Source organism: Stegostoma tigrinum, chromosome 13, assembly GCF_030684315.1.
Source record: "Stegostoma tigrinum isolate sSteTig4 chromosome 13, sSteTig4.hap1, whole genome shotgun sequence".
Lineage (NCBI taxonomy): Eukaryota > Metazoa > Chordata > Chondrichthyes > Orectolobiformes > Stegostomatidae > Stegostoma > Stegostoma tigrinum.
The window spans coordinates 38,281,562-38,300,394 of NC_081366.1; the positions used below are offsets into that span (position 1 = coordinate 38,281,562).

An 18,833-nucleotide genomic window follows, 5' to 3' on the forward strand; every position below is an offset into this window, starting at 1 on the left:
TTGGAATGGAGGAAGGAGAAGAGAGAGGGCCATGAGCTCTGCACACGCGCCGTTGGCTTGTTTTTCGGGAGTAGCCAGCCCTGCGCAGGCGCAGTGGTGGCGCGTGACTTAGAACTTCCGGTCCGCTGAGGCGATCTCCACGCTTTGAAAAAGAAAAGAAGCGGAAGGAGACGCGCTGTTAACGGACGTCCTGTGGCCGTTAACGTTGACACATCAAAATTAGTGTTTAGTTGAGGTTTCCTGGAGGGGCTATTGTCTTGTCGCCGGTGAGTGGCCTTGCTTAGGGGTTAAGTTTTATTTTTTTTAAACGTGTTCGCTTGGAGAAGGCGAATGCGCGGCTGATTGATGCGTGCGCGCGGTCTCCGCTCGGCGCCGAGGCCTCGTTTTCCCGGCGGCGCCTCGCTCGGCCTTTTGTTTCCCTTGTCTCTTTTAATCGACGGCTCGCACCGATCCAGGTCTGTCCGCGGCTCCGCAGCGCGAGGGGCTTGCTGGCGGTTGCCCTGGATTGAATTTCTTTGCTCAATTCTGTTAAACGTTGGATGCCGCCCGGTGCCGATTTGAGGCCTAACGAGCCTCCCCTCCCCCACCACCTCCCGCCCACATCCTCCCGGGATTTCCACAAAGCTGGGACTTGTCCGATTTGTATCTTTATTACGCCAAAGAGAGTGAAAGGGCCAGAAAGAGAGAGCGTGTTTCTCGACGACAGTGCGAATTTTATATTCTGTAGCGATTTGCATTGGTTATGTCCGAGGTTCGTCTTGTTTTTCGCATTACGAGAGTAGATGGAAAATAATTGGTCCGCGTCTGAGCAGCACCTGAGGCACTAATATGGTAAATGTAATTCCGAAGAAGTAATCAGAAAATGGTGACTAAACAGAATGGACGCTGATGGCCTTTTAAAAGGTCTATCCAATTTGAAGCCCTTTTTCTTACCTCTTCTTATATGTACTTAAAATGCTATTTTGGTATTTGCAAGTAGTGCTTGAAAATTGGCCGAAAGAACTGTTAGAGTAAAATTTCTAATTACCGTTTTTTGGTTCAGTTAAAATTGCAGGTATTAGTTAGCTGTTTGGAGAAATAATTGTGAAAGTGCTTTTTTTAAGAAAACGAGATCAGTGATAATATTTTTAGATGAGATTCTTTTGAAAGTAATTGTTTATCTGGACCTGCTGCACCTTGTACTCAATTGTACTGAATGCATGATGGTTTCAAATATGCTTGTTAGGGTAATAGTTTCTCAATTTGGTTGGAAATATGATCCAACTTAATTTGGATCTATCTGACTGAGGTTAAGACCACAGTCTGTCACAGGTTTAGTACACTTCTTCCTCTGTAATTAGTCATATATCTCCACTTTCTCAGAAAATGTTTGTTTGTTATATAATTATATCTTTCCCCTTTTTTAACTTAAATGTGTTCAAGTTCAGACCACTTTTTCTTGTAATTTTACTGACATTTTGTTTCTCAAACCCCAGCAATGTGGGTTAATGCAGAATTGGTGCAAATTTATTTTTTCTAATTGTGTCTGAAAGAGGGTTTTCAACTGTCAAATTATTGTGATGCACATTTTAATCAGTCACAACAGTTATAGGTATTTTTGGAAACACAAAGTGTTGGATTTGTTCGATTATGACCTGAAGTTGAATTTCTCCCTTGTATCCAAATTACAACACACTGGTCTATCACCCAAAGTGTCTGTTAGTCAATAGCAATGCTAACCTGGGCCAGTTCTGTCTACTCGGGTACATGCTTTGAACTACTGTGGATTTGTTTATTTGCAAGTCTACATGATGTATCAACCAAGTTAAAGGCAATTCATTTTTCAGATGTTGGTCAGACTTTATTAATAGCTAGCCTACCTTTCCATCATTCATTTGACAATGTCATTGCAACAATACGTGTTTGCACTGGCAGAGGTGTAAAGATTAAGACCTATGGTTCAGTGGGTAACACTCTTGGACTGTTGCAAGATAGATTCCAGTCCTACTGCCTAGAATTTGTAATTTGATTAACAAAATCAAGATTGAAGCTCCACTGTTGTATTGTGCAGTGCTGCATGGGCAAAATGCTGTTCTGAAGTCTCATGTGGAAAGTTCTAACTAATTATTATTTATCAATCAACGAGCAATGCTTTCTGTTTAAAAAGCAGATTGTTATTCATGGGCGAATTTGGCATGCAGTGCGAAATAATGACTTTGAAACTTTGGTTAGGTAGTGTTTTGGGGACATGTTGAGATTGTGAAAGGATCTCTGAATGAGAGTTTATCATGCCAAGCACTTCCAGGATACCTTCTCAATGAGGGGTTCAATGCAAATAAGCTAATATTTAAGTTTGTTCTATGTCTAATATATTGATCACTTAAATGTAAAAAAAATGTTGAAATTGTCTGATTCAGGATTTTTAAAAGGAAAACTTACTGCATCGAAAAGAAGTCATGTCTAGTTCAGAAACTGATGGATTTGTTGTCCGGGTCCGTGGATTACCCTGGTCATCTGCTGCTGAGGAAGTGTTACGCTTTTTTTCTGGTATGTAAGATGAAAAAGTGATCGAAGTTGACCATATTTTAGTAAGTCTGTAAATGTTATTTCTATATAAGCATATCAAGAATGTTTACCATACATGTTCCACAAGAATACTGTTATGAAGTGAGTGTTGCTATTTATATTTTTTAATATTAACTACATCTTTAAAAATGTCTTGAAGCAGAACTTCTGTATGCATTTATATAACTTTGTCCTTCATTTAATAGTGCACTAAATATGGAATAAGTTTACGTTCCTCACAATTAAATTTTGAAGTTCACTGAATTTGAAATAAGTTTTAAAATTGGTTTTCAATAGCATTCGAGTTCTGGCATGCTCCTGTCTTTTTAATAATGAAGAATCTAACAGGGATTGATTTTCTGAAAAGTGAAGCATCCTTAAAATGAATGCACTATTGAGTTTAGGTGTCAGTCGCATTCACTTTTTGAGATCATTTAACCAGATTTGTGTTGATTTTCAATATTGTTGTAGTTGCATTTTCAGACTTTTTAAAAAAAACCTTGACAATCCATTCTTTTTCTCCCAAGAAATAGTATTAATAGCATTGCTTTCCCCAACACACTTGTAATCAGTTCTCATATTTTAAAAATTCAAAATATCACCCTGCCCAAAAATGCAGCTAATTAAGTTGAAGCTGACATAATAAAACTCTTACTGTTTCTCTCATTTTATTTTCTGAAGGCTTATTTTCTTTGTTATTGCATAGATGACATAGCAGCTACGATGCATCTCAAGTCGTTCATTTTCGTCTTCACTGAATGTTTTCAGTGCTACAGTCCTTCGTTCTGTCCTCGGTGTAATTTTCCCTGATCTTTTCCAACTGAATGCTGATGTTAAAATGGGACATCGAAGTGTAGATTGGTAGAGTGAACGCACACAATTGAAAGGACCAGTGTTTTGGCTAATTTCCTAACAGTTTTTAACTTCACAAAGAATGTTGGGTAAAGTAGAAACTTCAGTACAGTGGTACATGAGGTTGCACTAAATTTGAACCTGTGGAATAGATGTAATGGTGTGGGTTCAGGATTTGTTAATGAGCAGCAACAAAAACATGAATAATTAAAATATATTGGCAGTTTGTAACTTTGAGGTAGAATACATTCGATGCTTGTTTGGTTATTTTATGTCTGTGACTTCCATGTAACCAAGCTTATTATATTAGTACCATTCACTTAAAGTTAGGTGGAAAGATGGAATAGGCAGAAATGGCTGAAGTTTAAGATTAGCCAAATATCCACTTTAGCAGGAATGGGAGCTTGGGGGTGGGTGAAGAATACTTTTAAATGGTAATTTTCATATTGAGGGATTTGTTATTGAAGATAAATTGTTAAATGAAAATGAATACTGTGCCTAATTCTGCTCTCACACTGTAGTAAAAGGTGACTATTTGAGAAGTTAGAGTGAATTGCTAAGCAAGGTTAGATCATATGACATACAGGGAGAACAAGCCCTTTGGATACAAAACTGGCTCAGGTAGAAGACAGAGGGTGATGGTGGTTAAGGGTTGCATTTCAGACTGGAGGCCTGTGACCAGTGGTATGCCAGAAGGATCGATGCTGGGTCCCCTGCTTTTTGTCATTTATATAAATGACTTGGATGTGAATGTAGGTGGTTTAATTAGTAAATCTGCTGATGACACCAAAATTAGTGATCTGGTGAACAATGAAGAAGGTTACCTCAGTACAATAGAATCATGATCAGATGAGCTATTGGCCCAAGCAGTGGCAGATGCAGTCTAATTTAGATAAATGAGAGGTGCTGCATTTTGCAATGGCAAATCGGGGCAGGACTTGTACACTTAATGGGAAAGCCCTGGAGAGTGTTGCTAAACAAAAACCTTGGAGTGCAGGTACAAAGTTCCTTGAAAGTGGAATTGCAGGTAGAAAGGATAGTGAAAAAGGCAATTGGTATGGTTTTTTTATTGGTCAATCTGTTGAGTATAGAAGTTGGGAGGCCATGTTCCAGATGGTTAGGCAGCTTTCAGAATAGCGTGTGCAGTTTGGGTCTCCCTGCTATAGGAAGAATGTTGTGAAACTTAAAAGGGTTCAGAAAGGATTTACAAGAATATTGCCACGACTGAAGGGTTTGAGCTGTAGGGAGAGGCTGTGGCTATTTTCCCTAGTGTCTGAGGCTGGGGGGGTGACCTTAGAGGATTATAACATTGTGGGGCATGGTGAATAGGCAAGGTTCCACCCCTGGTTGGTGGAGTCTAAAACTAGAGGGCAGAGTTTTAATTGCTGAGATAGCCAAGCTCTGAAAACTTATGATTTCTGGGATCTTTGGGGTCCTTGTCTCTATTAAATGAAGGGAGTGCCAAAATAGTGTTTTGTGTAATGTCAGAAATTGAATGAACTCTATTTCAGAAAATATGAGGAGAGCAGTGTCCAAAAGATAGAAATCAAGGTTACTAACAAGTCAGGCCGAGCAGGAAGGCTGACATTTTGGGCCTAGAAGAAGGGTCTAGGACCAAAACGTCAGACTTCCTGCTCCTCTGGTGCTTGGCCTGCTGTGTTCATCCAGCTCTACACCTTGTTATCTCATTCTTCAGCATCTGCAGTTCCTACTATCTCTGACTAACAAGTCACATTTGTAATGATTCGAAATTCACTTTACAGGCTGAGGTAAGTTTCTTTTTGGCAAAATGTCTATCGTTGGACAATTGACTGTCTCTATGGTTACTTTGTCTAACTATATATCTACCAGAAGGCCTAGGTTCAAGTTCCACTTACTCCATAGGTGTATCATGATGTGACTGATTTTAAAAGGAATGATTTGACTTGATATATGTATCCTTATGAAGCAACTTGTTGATTTTAATTTTGGATGTATTGCTGGAACTCCTGGTTTAAGTTATAGGTTAGTTATAAAATCTCATTGGGAATTCAGTATTTTTGTGTGATTATATCTGTAATGTTTTAACTTGACTTTTACATTTCAGATTGCAAAATCTTAAATGGGATTTCTGGAATTCATTTTACCTATACCAGGGAAGGTCGGCCAAGTGGGGAAGCATTCATACAACTGGAAACTGAAGATGATGTCAAAATTGCTTTGAAAAAAGACAAAGAAAGTATGGGGCATAGATATGTAGAAGGTAAGTTCATGAGTAAGCATCACTAAAAGGAGATAAGCTAAACCATTTTGTTTTGCACTCATCAGAACCAAGGGGGGGGGCAAAAAAACTTTAAGACTTGGGGTGGTGGGGAGGTGAGGTGAGATTTTTATACAGAAAAGGGAAAAGGTGCTGATTGGACCATAATTGCTAACCAGGCTGACATTCTGCAGACACACAAACCAAAATCCTTAGAAGAATTCAGTAGGTCTGGCAGCATCTGTGGAGGGAAAACAAGCTAATGTTTTGGGTCCAGTGATACTTGCTAAGATCATAGACTAGGAGGCTGCTTTGCCTGACACCTACATTGTATTTGCAAACATCATCCTGAGTTTCTGGTTGCCTCCCACCTCAACACCATACCATGTTCCCCGGCCAGCATGTGTCTCAAGCTTGCAGAGATTCTCCAGTGAACGTCAGCATGAGCTGGAAGAACAGTTTGTTTCTGCTTGAGGACCCTACAGCCTTCAGAATTCTGTCAACTTCAATAATTTTAGGGTCCAAGCACTTTGTGCGTCTTTGCCCACACACCAGTCCATGGTGTTTCAAGGGCTGCTTTCATCACACCTGTTCTCACCCACTAATGGTCCCCACTGGCAGCTGAAGTCTGACTACGTAATTGTTGTTTGCCATAAGATCTTAGCTGATTCACTAATGTCCTTTAGGGGAGGAAATCTGCCATCCTTATCTGATCTAGGCAATATGTCATTCCCAGATTTCCAAAAATGTAGTTGATTCTTCAGTGCCTAACTTCCATTCTGAAATGGTCTAGCGAGCCTATTAGATGTATCAAACCACAATGACCTTCCAAGAAATTTGACCTAGGCATTAGAAGCAATGAGGCCAAACCTGTCCACCCTGCAAAGTCATCCTTGCCGTATTTGGGGTATTGTGCAAATTTGGGAGAGCCGTCCCACAGACTAGTTAAGCAGTAACCTAATGTAGTTGTATTCTCAATCATACCTTGCACTCAGCTAGACACCTTCGTCTTGGGTATGTTCTGTTCCATCAATGATCAGTGCATAATGGTATGGACAGGAAAGAGTTGCCTTGGAAATCTTCAATATTGATTCAAACTCAGTGTAATGGCATCAAGGAAACTACCTGATTACCGCCACCTACTTCCTTGGCTGATGAATGAGTACTGAGGGTGCCAAGGGCGCAGACTTTCCTCGGGATTACCTCCGTGAGCACTGTATTTGACCAAGCTGCTGAATTTGTCCTAGAAAGTCCTAGAATTTGTGTAGCAGATGAAAGGAGACTGAAAAACTACTCCATCTCCTCACTATCTTTTGCAAATATGTCGGTTTATGAGATTGTTCGTTGAAGACACTGGATACTGCAAAGGCAGTTGGCACTGACGGCGTTTGGCAGTTGTGCTCAAATCTCTACTCCAGAACTGGACACTCTCTTGTTCCGGTACAGCTACAACACTGGCAGATACTTGATACTGTGGAAAATTGCCCAGGTATGCACTGTGCTTGGAAAAAGTAAGACCAATCCAATCTGACAATTACTGCCCTATCAGTCTACTCCTGACCATCAAAAAGTAATGGAAGGGATTGTTAACAGCCCTATAAGGCTATTTTTAACAATTAACCATCTTGCTGATGCATGGTTTATGTTCTTCCAAGGTCACCTGGCTCCTGACCTCATTCCAGCCTTGATCCATACTTGGACCAAAGAGTTGAACTTGGGGTGAGGTGAGAGACAAGGCAGCATTTGTTCTGCCCTGTTTCTGTTGACGAGGTGTTGTAAATCTGCTAAGTCACTTGCAGAATAAGTAACTTTGGATTTTTTTTGAAAAGTAGACAAAAGCGTGAGTGGGTAGGGTCTCGTCCACACAGACCCAGGGGCTTAGTTTTGCTTTTGGTGGTTGAATCGGGTTTTGGGGTGAACCTGCTGTACAGCTCTGCTGCAAAAACCCGCTCTCTTTCTGCTACTAAATTCATTCTTTGTGTTTCTTCTGGACTGAAGAAGGTTGCCAGTGAAGGAAATTAGTTTTGCTGAATTTGCCTTTACATGTGTGTGGTTAAGGTTGCTGTTGCATTGGAACAGTTGATGAGTTGTAGTAACTTTTACATTTTGAATTTACTATAAGAATGAAGTGTTTCGCTTAAAGCCTATTATTTTGGCGAGTTGAATCACATCTCAGACACAGTGTCTAACACTTCCTTTTAAGATAAAATTAGTGTCTAGACGATCTCCTTGGTATGTTTTGAGGGCTGTAGTCCACAATGTAATAAACAATGCTAAATTAGCAGATGATCAAGCAGTGATTTGATCACTTGATTTTGAGATTGTTATTTCTGAAACATTTTCAGATTTAACTGCTTGCTTTTCTAAAATTATTTCTTGAACTTTTTCAAACCTAGTATTTAAATCTAACAACATTGAAATGGATTGGGTCTTGAAGCACACTGGCCCCAATAGTCCTGATTCTTCGAACGATGGCTGTGTTCGTCTTAGGGGACTGCCCTTTGGCTGTAGCAAGGAGGAAATAGTACAGTTTTTTACAGGTACAGAAAGCAGATTTTTTAATGAATACAATTTAGTAAAATGGCTGTTTTATTTAATTACTTGCTTTGTCTATTCTACAAATTTAGCTTTAAGATTAAATAAGTTAATGGTATTCATTTCCAGTTGATAAGGTAATATTTTCTATACTATATTCAGATTTGATTTAAATAACTATTATTTAAATGGGATGTAGCATATTAACTATGCAGTCAAGTAATTAATACTTGATGACTCAATCAAAAATTCCTGCCCTGGTTCAACTTTCCTGTTGCTTTTGTTTCGCATCTTTAGAAAATGTAGTAATTTATTCTGCTGATGAGTGTTGCACACTGGTTCAGATCAAGATTAGAGTTATTGTTAAGATTCTGTTTCCAAAAACTTATCGTCACAGCATTATCCAGAAAAATTCACTCTTAGTTATAGCTATGTTCAAAATCCGACTTGTCACTTGCCATCTGTTTTGTCACAAAAGGCCTGTTTTTTTTTTGAAGTCTACTCGGAAGTGAGAATTAATCTTGTATAAGCCTTGGTGCTTAATACTACATTTTAGCCTAGTCTAAATCCTACCAAATCACCCTTATTTCAATAAATTTATTAATGAGACAGTAATTCATGGATATTTGTTGAAATGCTGAGCTATACATGTCTGGATTTTAACTTGCTTTTGTTTTCCCAAGGTGGCAACGATCAAATTTGCATCAAGATATGTTAAAAACGACCTCCAAGTGTATTTTTAAAGTAGCTTCCACACAGTTCATTCTCTCTCTTTCCAATCAATTCCTTTGCCCATCTTAATGAAATTTGTCCAATCATTCGCTTTCGTTCCCTAGTTCTCCATTTGTACTCAAGGGAAATCTCCAATATACCAGCCAAATGTAAAGTCTCAAAGTTTTGATATCCGTTTGAGTAAAGATGTGAGTTTACAACTGGATTGATAGGCTGTGCACTGGTCTGATTTTTGCTATTTCTTTCTTTCCGTCACCACTATTTATCCCCACCCCCATGTGTACGTGTGTAGACACAATCATTCTATTTCTCTTCATGTCAAGCGCCTTTTTTTTTAAAAAAGCCTACAGTTGGTTCCGTCATCCTGTTTATTCTTGGTCTGATCTAGTGTTTGTAGATGGATTTTTGGATTTATATAGCATATTTAAATCTATGAAGGTATCAATTTGTTACTTTGGTTGCTAAACCTTCAAACATGGGTAACAAAAGACACGCTGTTAATGTGCCAGAATGGTACAACAGGCAAGTTAAAATACCAAGTACGGATCTAAGCTGCTGGAGGCAACAAGTGAAGGCTGATTGCTTACCAGTAAGTAGGCGAAGAAATTATAGGGGGAGCACTGACTCGGCTTCTGAAGGCTGTAAACAGTAGCTTCGTTGACCATCTCGCTCGGAGCAGATGGTGTGCTTGGCTGCTATATATTCGGCTGGTGAGAAGCTTGCCTAGCCTTTTTTTAAGGAAACTAAATGGTTTATTTCTGGGCTAGGTAAAGAGTAGGAATTCAATGTTGACAGGTCATTTAGACATTCCTGCATATGCAAGGCAAAATATGGCCTGATCATGTTCCCTGCTGGTTGCTTGAGTAATTGTCATATCATGCAACTTGGAACAGTGCAGCCAGAAAAGCTGTATTCAAAGCATGGATTCATAAGCTGAGCCAACTGAATATGGTCTCAGTACCTGTAGAGTGGATGCAGTTAAAGTTGAGGATTTCCACTCTTGGCATTGCATGTGTGAACATCAGGTGAGAACAGGTTTGTGCTTGGCTGTGATGGCCCCACAGTCCAAAAGTGCACACCGATTCACACATGGCAAAATGACCTTTCAGGCGAAGCACTGGAATACATCTGACACTGGAACTAATGAGTTCCTGAAATTGATGGGGAGTTGGGCTTTGGTTTTATTTGCTAGATTTGGTCTCTTGAGTCAAACTAATTAATGCAGCTGCTTTCAATTTACTAGGGACTTGACTGTTTAGTTGTATTGTGTTACTGTGAATTCCTATTTTTCCTGACACTAAAATTTGGGAAGCTATTTTAATTGTTTTTTTATATAATGATTATTGCTTTGTTCTAAGATGTTATGTGACACATATGGCTGTGCTTCAACCCAGGAAGTCCCCTGTGGTTGGTTAGGTTCTGGCATATATTTACACAGCATGATTGTCACACAACACTTTAGTGCATTTTAATTTTGAGCTGTAACTTAACTAGTTTACATTTTTTATGAATGCAACGTCATAAGTAATAATTAGGCATGTGCACCCTTTAATGCTATCCCCTACTGGGGTTATTTGTCCTTGGGTTGAAGGGTTGGAAATCGTGCCAAATGGGATAACATTGCCGATGGACTACCAGGGGAGGAGCACGGGGGAGGCCTTCGTGCAGTTTGCCACACAGGAAATAGCTGAAAAGGCTCTAAAGAAACACAAGGAAAGAATAGGGCACAGGTGGGGATGGATGGATGAGTCACTTTTCTTATGGTATATGATTTGATTTGTTATCTAGTACAAGTGCTTTGGTATGGCAAATGTTTCACCTGGATGCATTGTTGTTTAGGTTTTAAGTAATGTTACCACATTTCACGGATTTTGATACCATAAGAAATGTGATTAAGCACAATTTAAAAGCTCTTTAAACACATTGTAACACTAATTTTTGTTGTAATTGTCACATGTTGACTATTTGTAAAATGAAATTGCAATACTGGTAACCTGAGCCTGAAAAGCTACTTGCCGTCTTGGTTGCTGTTTTTATCCAATTAATGTACAACCTATTGGATATCTTAGTGTGAAGATAATTATCTATTTGAAATTAATAATTGCTTGTGGTTTAATATGTAATAAAGTTAAATGACAATTATTGGCAACAAACATAAGGCAGATAGCTTTTCAACATAGTTGTTATTTAAGTTTACTGTTCAAAGAAGCATGTGCAACTTGCTTCTGTCATAGGACAGTCGAGTACACAAGTATTCTTCGCACAGTGTTTTGCAGCAATTACCTTTCATGCCTGAGACCTTTTTATAATTAATTATATCTTTGATAGTTGGGTTGAAGGTCTCGCTTTCTGGTTATGAAAGGAGTTATTTTTCTGGTCGCATTAAATTTCCTAAAATTAACCACTGCTTTGAGGATATTACACTAGCTGTTTGTTTACCTGAATATTAACTAAGAATGATCAATAATGATAGTGGAAAAGATTTGTCAAAATGTCTGCTATGGTTGGAAGTGTTGTGGTTGAGTTTCAGGCAGATTGCCAAAGTAATGTGATGTTAGCATTACGTTGCTCCTGCCCTGTAACAGACCGAACACGCAGTGGTAATTATTTAATCGTCAAAAGATTCTGGTGTGAATAGAAACTTCATGTCCCCAAATTGACCTTCGTCTGTTTAGCCTCCAGAATACAAATAGGATCATGGTAGGGCAGTTGGTTGTATCGGTGCAGATGTTTTCCATTTAGCAGACGACTTCGTTCTGTACTGCAGTCTTCAGTTGTTTGCAGGAATCTTGATTGTAGAAGTCCTGGGGAAAGCTATTGATTTGAAATTGTGCAAATTTTAGTTTTTCAAAATTTCCCTTGTGCATTCTTCAGTCTCAAATGATCAGTCCTGTTTTAGTGGCAATATTGTGTGGACCTTTATCTGTGTTACCCAAGAGGGGAAAGGAGTTGAACCTAAGGATATAGTGTCTTGAGGCTATTTAGAATTTTTTAGGAATTATAATGCGCAAAAAGTTGACTTCTGAAAGTCAACTCTCCTGGAAATGGATTTTGTATTTCTTGTATCTGTTATCTTTTTCTTTTCATTAAGCTGCTGATTGTTAAATTTTTAAAAGTTCAACTCGAATTCAAGAGTATCATTGCTAGGTTTAGTTGATCCTTTTTTTTGGATGCTTAACCCACTATTTGAAGGATGGGGGACAAGATGGCCTATTAGTGTTATTGCTGGATTATTAATCCACAGATTTAAATAATGTTCTGGGGATCTGAGTTTTGAATTCTGCCATGGTATATGGTGGAATTTGAATTCAGTAAATATCCCGGAGTTAATAGTCTAATGGTTGCTGTGAATCCATTTTCCCTTATCGGAAAAACCCATCCGGTTCACTGTCCTTTCGGGAAAGAAACTACCATCCTTACCTGGTCTGGATTGCATGTGACTCCGGACCGTCAGCAATGTGGTTGACTCCTAACTGCCCTCTAAACAATTGGGTTAGGCAGTAAATGCTGCCTACCCAGTGACACACTCTTCCTGTGAATGAATAAAGGAAAAGTGATTGGGAAGAAAAATCACTTTGCCCAGCATAGTTAATATTGCTGTTGTGCCATTAGTAATATGCTTTATGTTGCCTGTGCAAGTGTAATGAATATCGCACTTTAGAGCGATTTTGAAGGCTTTCAGAATTTGAGGGATCGATTATTTGCAGCAAGTCCTTCAAGCAGTTAGTTCTTTAGCAGTGTGAAGCTGTGCTGTTTTAGAGGCTAGGTTGAAATGAGATGTGCTGTATTGTTTGGATATGTAGCTCTGTTTATTTGCAAGTGGATTTTGTAATGTCCTTTTTGGGCAGTTTAATATTATAAAGATGCTGTTGCTGTATTTCCTTGGAATTTTTAGGAACTCACCAGTTAGTAAATTAGGCAATAGATGAATATACCTTTTGCCTGATAACAATTTGACTTTGTAAAGTATTTTTATTCTGACTTATGATACGGTGAAGCTGCTTTTACTAGTCATTTGAGGCACAGCTCTGGCATTGTCTTGATTTGACAGCTGGAAGACTAATAAGCGTTCCTATGTTCCAAGATTGTTGCTAATTAGCGCTCTCGTGCCCCACTGCCCACTCAACAGACCGTATCCTATTTGTACATGGAGTTTGAACAAACATACATTAGTGATTGTCATTTCCTGAAGATATTGTCTTTATTCTTTGAAAGAAATTATTTCCACATAAAAAGCCTCTGTGGCATGGCTTTATGATTTGATGCCATGTTTAACCACTCTACTTGTCAAAGATCAAAAGTTGTAATTTGAATGAGGCACTATACCTCATAATTAGGAAGTAAAGTTGATCAAAATGGCTGGTTGAGATTCTCCAAAGGATATTATCATGATTTTCCAAACAATCCCTCCCTGATGCAGTGTGCATTTTTATGTGGACGTTGAAAGTCATTCAAGGAGCAAAGATTATTTTCCTTGCGAAGGTTAATTATTAGTTCAAGCCCTTCTAAACAGCTTTCTAGGTCAGAATTGCTATGCAATTGGTTTTGTTGGTTTAACAAACTTGAGTTGCATTTTAAGAATGCTTCATGATCACCCATTTGCCAAAATATGGACTCCAGTTGCATGATTAAAATTTTGGTTAAAGTAAAAATTCTATGGTTTTTGAACTTTGGGATTTTTAAGAATAGAATGCCCTTTGTAAAATTAATTTTACATAGAGTATTGATGATTCAGTTGTAATGGGGCTATTCTTAAAATGTCAGTTTGTAGATGGAGTTTGGTCCTTGGCTGAAATTTCTTGTGTCGGCAATACATGGTTAGGATACTCCAAATTAGTGTGTAATTACTAATGTTATTCTTGTAACTAAATTGCATACTAGCTAAGACTGAAATGTTTAAATACAATGTATAAAATTCTAGGTACATTGAAATTTTCAAGAGCAGCCGGGCTGAGGTGCGTACCCACTATGATCCTCCCCGGAAGTTGATGTCTGGTTTAAGGCCAGGTCCTTATGATAGACCGATGACTGGGAGAACTTACGGTATTCCTAGAGGATCTTACGAGAAGATGAGACGTGGAGTGTATGGGGGTGGTAAGTCAACACAAATGGATATTGATCATGATGTTTGAGTATTTTCAATGGTTCAAGCAGTTTTATGAGATCAAGAACTACTTTCCAGAATAACATTGAGCATTGAATTTATTTGCTATGGTATGATCAAGCAGAGAATCCTGATACTTTTTATGCATGTTTTATTGATAGTGAAATAGTTAAACTCCCTTTAGTTTTGTTACTTAATCTTTTCTGGTTGCTAATGGACCGTGGATAAATTTGATTTTTTTAAAATGCTGCAGTGTACATTTCTCAGTTTTAGTAACTACATTTTTAGTCCACATCAAATCCATTTGCAGTTCTATTTTCATGCTGTACATCAATTCAGGATTTATAGTTACAATAATGTAACCTAAACACTTCATTTCTGTCCAGGTTATGGAAGTTATGATGACTACAATGGGTACAATGATGGTTATGGCTATGGGTCAGATCATGGATATGGACGAGATCGGGGTGAGTTTTCTTTTGAGCTGCATGCTGTAGAGAATGTGTGAAAATGGCTGTTATTCCATGATACTACTTTCATTAACAGGAATATCTGCACAAGCATACGCAAACAGTGAATCTACCTTCCAGAGCACAACAGGGCATTGTGTACATATGAGGGGACTGCCATTTAGGGCTACAGAGAATGACATATATAATGTAAGTACTTAACATTTTTTAATGTGGTTTAGGTGTGTTGGTAAAGTGTGCTATGCTACTGAAAGGATATTTCCAGCTGAGTATTGATTCCTTTTTTTTTCCTGTGACCTTAACAAAAACTCAAACCGAGTTGCATATATTATTTCGGATTGGTTTTACCCCAAGCACCATGCAACTGATATCATCCTAAGGAGTTATAACAGATTCTGGGAATGAGAGAAGGAAAAACGATTTCCATACCTGCTCTGTTACGATTACGACAGTGGTTCATGTTTCAACTTTGTACGTGAACTGATTGTTATCCAAAAATTGTGTATTTGTATTTATTAAGTGGTTCAGAGAATTTCTGCATCTCACCAAGCATGGAATTAATGTAATTTGTTGACCCAAGTTCTTCAGATTTGGCTAACTGTTTTGGTTTTGCCTCCATGTTGTATTTAAATATCATGTACCTAGGAAGCCTAAAAATCATTGTCATAAGTGGTGCGATGTGTTTTCCTAAGAATCCACTTACATAAAATCGCTCAAATCCTTTTACCCGTTTTCTATTTCAGTTTTTCTCACCCCTCAACCCGGTCCGTGTCCACATAGAGATTGGATCTGATGGTAGAGTGACAGGAGAGGCTGATGTAGAGTTTGCTACTCATGAGGATGCCGTGGCAGCTATGTCAAAAGACAAAGCTCACATGCGTAAGTTCGTTGAAAACTTCATGTTAAATTGCAGTGTTGTAGTAACATTCTCTGAAATTGTGTTTTTTTTGCCTTTTTAGAACATAGATATGTGGAACTTTTCCTGAACTCTACCTCTGGAGGTACTGCTAGTGCCTATGCAACTCAGATGTCAGCAATAGGTAAGTGAGTATCAAATTCATCGACAGCTTGACATTTTTCTACTTGGTAATTCTTTCATGTCCCAGGTCATTGTGTGCTAGTGTTGGTTCACAAGATCAGTATGCGTCTTGATATTCTTGATAGTTGGAGTGTCTTGCAAGTATGGCTTAAAAGAAATCTTTCATTTTAAAGGTTTTAGTGCAAATAACATGGGTAATTTTTGAATACTGGGCAAGGAACAGAATGTTACTATAGTTTTTTTTTTGTAGCTTGCTTGTTGTATTCTGTTTAATGCCAAGCTACTTAACAGCGTCTGTTAGAAGCACTGGATCTATGAAAAGAACATGTGTTCAGAATAGTAATATTTTGTGTTTGAGCGGATTGCTAGCACTTGATATTTTGAGCATAGTATCCTATTACCATGATTTTTTTCAGTAGAATTTGCCTTTTTATTCAAAAGCCAAAACACTTGAATCCTTTTAAGTGGAAATTGATTATTCTGATTACTAGAAAGCAGAATGTTGCTAGTTACCATTTTAATAAATTTTCAAATCTGTTTTTTCATGGCATTAATGCAGGGCTAGTATTAGCAACCAGTTATAGGCATTGCATAAATGGAAAGAACATCTATCTTGAGCTCTGAAATAAAACTAGATTGAAAATATAGAAGCTGTTAGTGAACTTGTAAATATTGTTCATTGAGATCTGTAAGTGGAGCAAGAGTCACACCATTGGTGACATTGGAAATGGTATTTTGTATAAAACATGTTACAAGGGTGTCTGTTTTTAGGAAGCCAAACAAGCTATGCAAGTCCAAGCTATGCTAGTCCAAACGGTCAGCAACTAAGCGCTGCATATGGAGTTTATGGAAGTCAAGCAAGCTTGAGTGCATATGGTAAGTGACCAGTTATATTACTGAGCTTTTTATACACAGTAGTCTTGTGCCCTGGCAGTGTTTCTTTTGTTCCAAGTTTCAAAAAGAAAAACAATTGTTCATGAAATTGTTTTCCAGGCAGCCAAGCCGGAATGAATGGAAGTTACTATGGAACTGGAAGTAGAGCATCCATGGGGATGAATGGCATGGGTGGAATGTCAAACATGAGTGGAGGATGGGGAATGTAATTTTTTTCACCTATTTAACAAATACCAATTACCAGCTTAAACTTGGTTATGCTTATGAAATGTGAATTCAGTATACGCATTCCTTTTCATTATGACTAGAATTCAGCATAAGCCTTTTCCTAGGTTGAGGAAAATTCTAGGGTGGCACCAGTGTGTTCATCACATGATTTTAGTTTGAGACCTAAGTTTCATTATGTAAGGTATTTTGGCACTAGTTATTGAACTTTTCATGCCTCTGACTTGTTACGCATGTGCAGTGCTTTTGCAGGCTTGATTTAATGCAAGAGCATTGTCAAACGCACAAAGAAGGTTGGTGCAAGCAACATCAAGAAGACACAATCTGGATGGTTTAACTGATTGTAAGAAATCTTGTACCCACTTAAATTCCCAGAATGTTGAGATTGAAACCCTAAATTGTTAACTAATTGGCAGTGTATTCTGGTTTATTGTATAAAAAATGTAAAGTGTGGTAGTGCATTCATATTCAACAAAATTCTTTGAAACTTAAAATGACAAAACTATAAACACTGGTGAGTGTAAACTGAACAATTATGTGCTTATATTTGTTGCTTGACTTCATTTTTTTTATATTTGTCTAAAAACAAGTCTCTGGTTTAATTTTTTTAGGAAGTGAAAATGATGAGAAGCATCTTTGGATGCTCTATGGCAAAATAAAAAATTTTAATGTAGAATTTTTCTTTAGACCGTTATTGTAGGGTTTAATCTTGGTCTTCAATATCTGAGACCTAACAAGTCACTTCTGTTCATATTTGTAAGGTGCAAAGTGAAAATAAACTCACTCAATAAAACTTTGCCATTTTTAATTGTTGTGATATTTTTTAAAGTTGTGATTTTGTCATTCATTATAGCGCATCTTGCAACGCAGCAAGCAGATAAAGCCTTACCCAGTTTCCACTTTGTTACACTTCTAACTTTGCTGAAGTTATGGCTGAATTTGCTTTCAAAAGCTGAAACTCAGTAATCAGTTGCCAGGTTAGCACTAGTTAAGATTTCTTAAGCAGTGACCATCTTTTCTTTTCCCATTTATTTCCTTTGTTTTCCGAGCAGCAGGAAAGTTATACTTCACTAATTTTTTTTTGAAAGAATGTAAATAGTAGAGTAAATAAATGAGATGCTGTGGATGTGGATTTCAAGTAAGCTTTGATAAGATCCCACAAGATATTAGTGGGCAAAATTTAAAGCACATGGAATTGGGACAGTGTGTTGGTATGTATTCAGCATTCATTGACAGAATGGGAATAAATAGGTTTTGCCAACAATGTAGTATTTCGAATTTGGAGAAGGGAAGCTAATGCAATATTTTAAAGCTTGCTTATGGCTAATCCAGATGGGGTTGATTGTGGAGGCTGGGTCACTGTGTAACTTGAAATTTTTCAATATTGAAGGGACAGGTAAATGAGACTAGTGAAGTTTGGAATACCTGGTCGGCATGGACTAGTTGGACTGAAGGATCTTCCTATGCTATATGACTCTTAACTGGCAGAGAAGGTTAAGGCTAAATGTAGTTTTTGTGACAAAATGTCAGTCAAAGGCCTCATGAACTGGCTCTTTTTTATAATAGAATTCTTTTGTTTTGTTGAATTTTTTGTGTAAGAACTCACCACATTTTTATTTTGAAAGAACAAAATGGGACCAAATATCTAAAATTCTGTTCCCTTTACCAGCAGCTGATAAAAGCCCAACATGCAGCTTTGAAATTTCAATGATTGTTTTAATGAAAGCTGTGGTAAAACTTAGACAAATCAGACTTGGTGAATTTGCAGGAAAACCGTCAAAAGTACTACAGGTTTTATGGAAAATTTGATCATGGGCTTGCCAGTCTAATGTGCACTAGCCAGGAGCATTTTGTTCAGCCTTCCAAGTAAAATCATTGTGCTGCTGGCTCAGAAGATTCAGGACTTGGTCTTGCAGTAAACCAAAGATACAACAGATTGTGAAGGCCCTGTTTTAAAGCACAAAAGTTCAAGATTCAGTTAGAGTAGCAGTACCCCATTGATGTCTTACCACTAATTCATGAGACAAGCTAGCCTGAAGGTCACCTTGACTCTACCATCTTTTTCGAGGTTATAGAAGAATTGATCATCAAAAATTCCAAGTGAATGTAAAAATCACATCTTTCAAGTGACCGACTGGTTTAAACCAGGGACCCTACAAGGAGTTACTGCATTCTAAGTTATTGGGACTCACCGAGTTG

The 18,833-nt window shown here is 38.0% G+C and overlaps 1 protein-coding gene across 1 annotated transcript; it reads left to right on the forward strand.

Annotated features, from left to right (window-relative positions):
• The first annotated feature begins 119 nt into the window (after nt 1-119).
• Nucleotides 120-17,442, forward strand: hnrnph1l (heterogeneous nuclear ribonucleoprotein H1, like). Its single transcript, XM_048543145.2, has 12 exons — nt 120-266; nt 2,397-2,526; nt 5,483-5,638; nt 8,032-8,175; nt 10,494-10,632; nt 13,824-13,996; nt 14,393-14,473; nt 14,553-14,665; nt 15,220-15,355; nt 15,436-15,516; nt 16,287-16,391; nt 16,509-17,442. The coding sequence occupies exons 2-12, from the start codon at nt 2,436-2,438 to the stop codon at nt 16,616-16,618; spliced, it is 1,329 nt and encodes a 442-aa protein (XP_048399102.1). The 5' UTR covers nt 120-266; nt 2,397-2,435; the 3' UTR covers nt 16,619-17,442.
• The last annotated feature ends 1,391 nt before the right edge of the window (nt 17,443-18,833 follow it).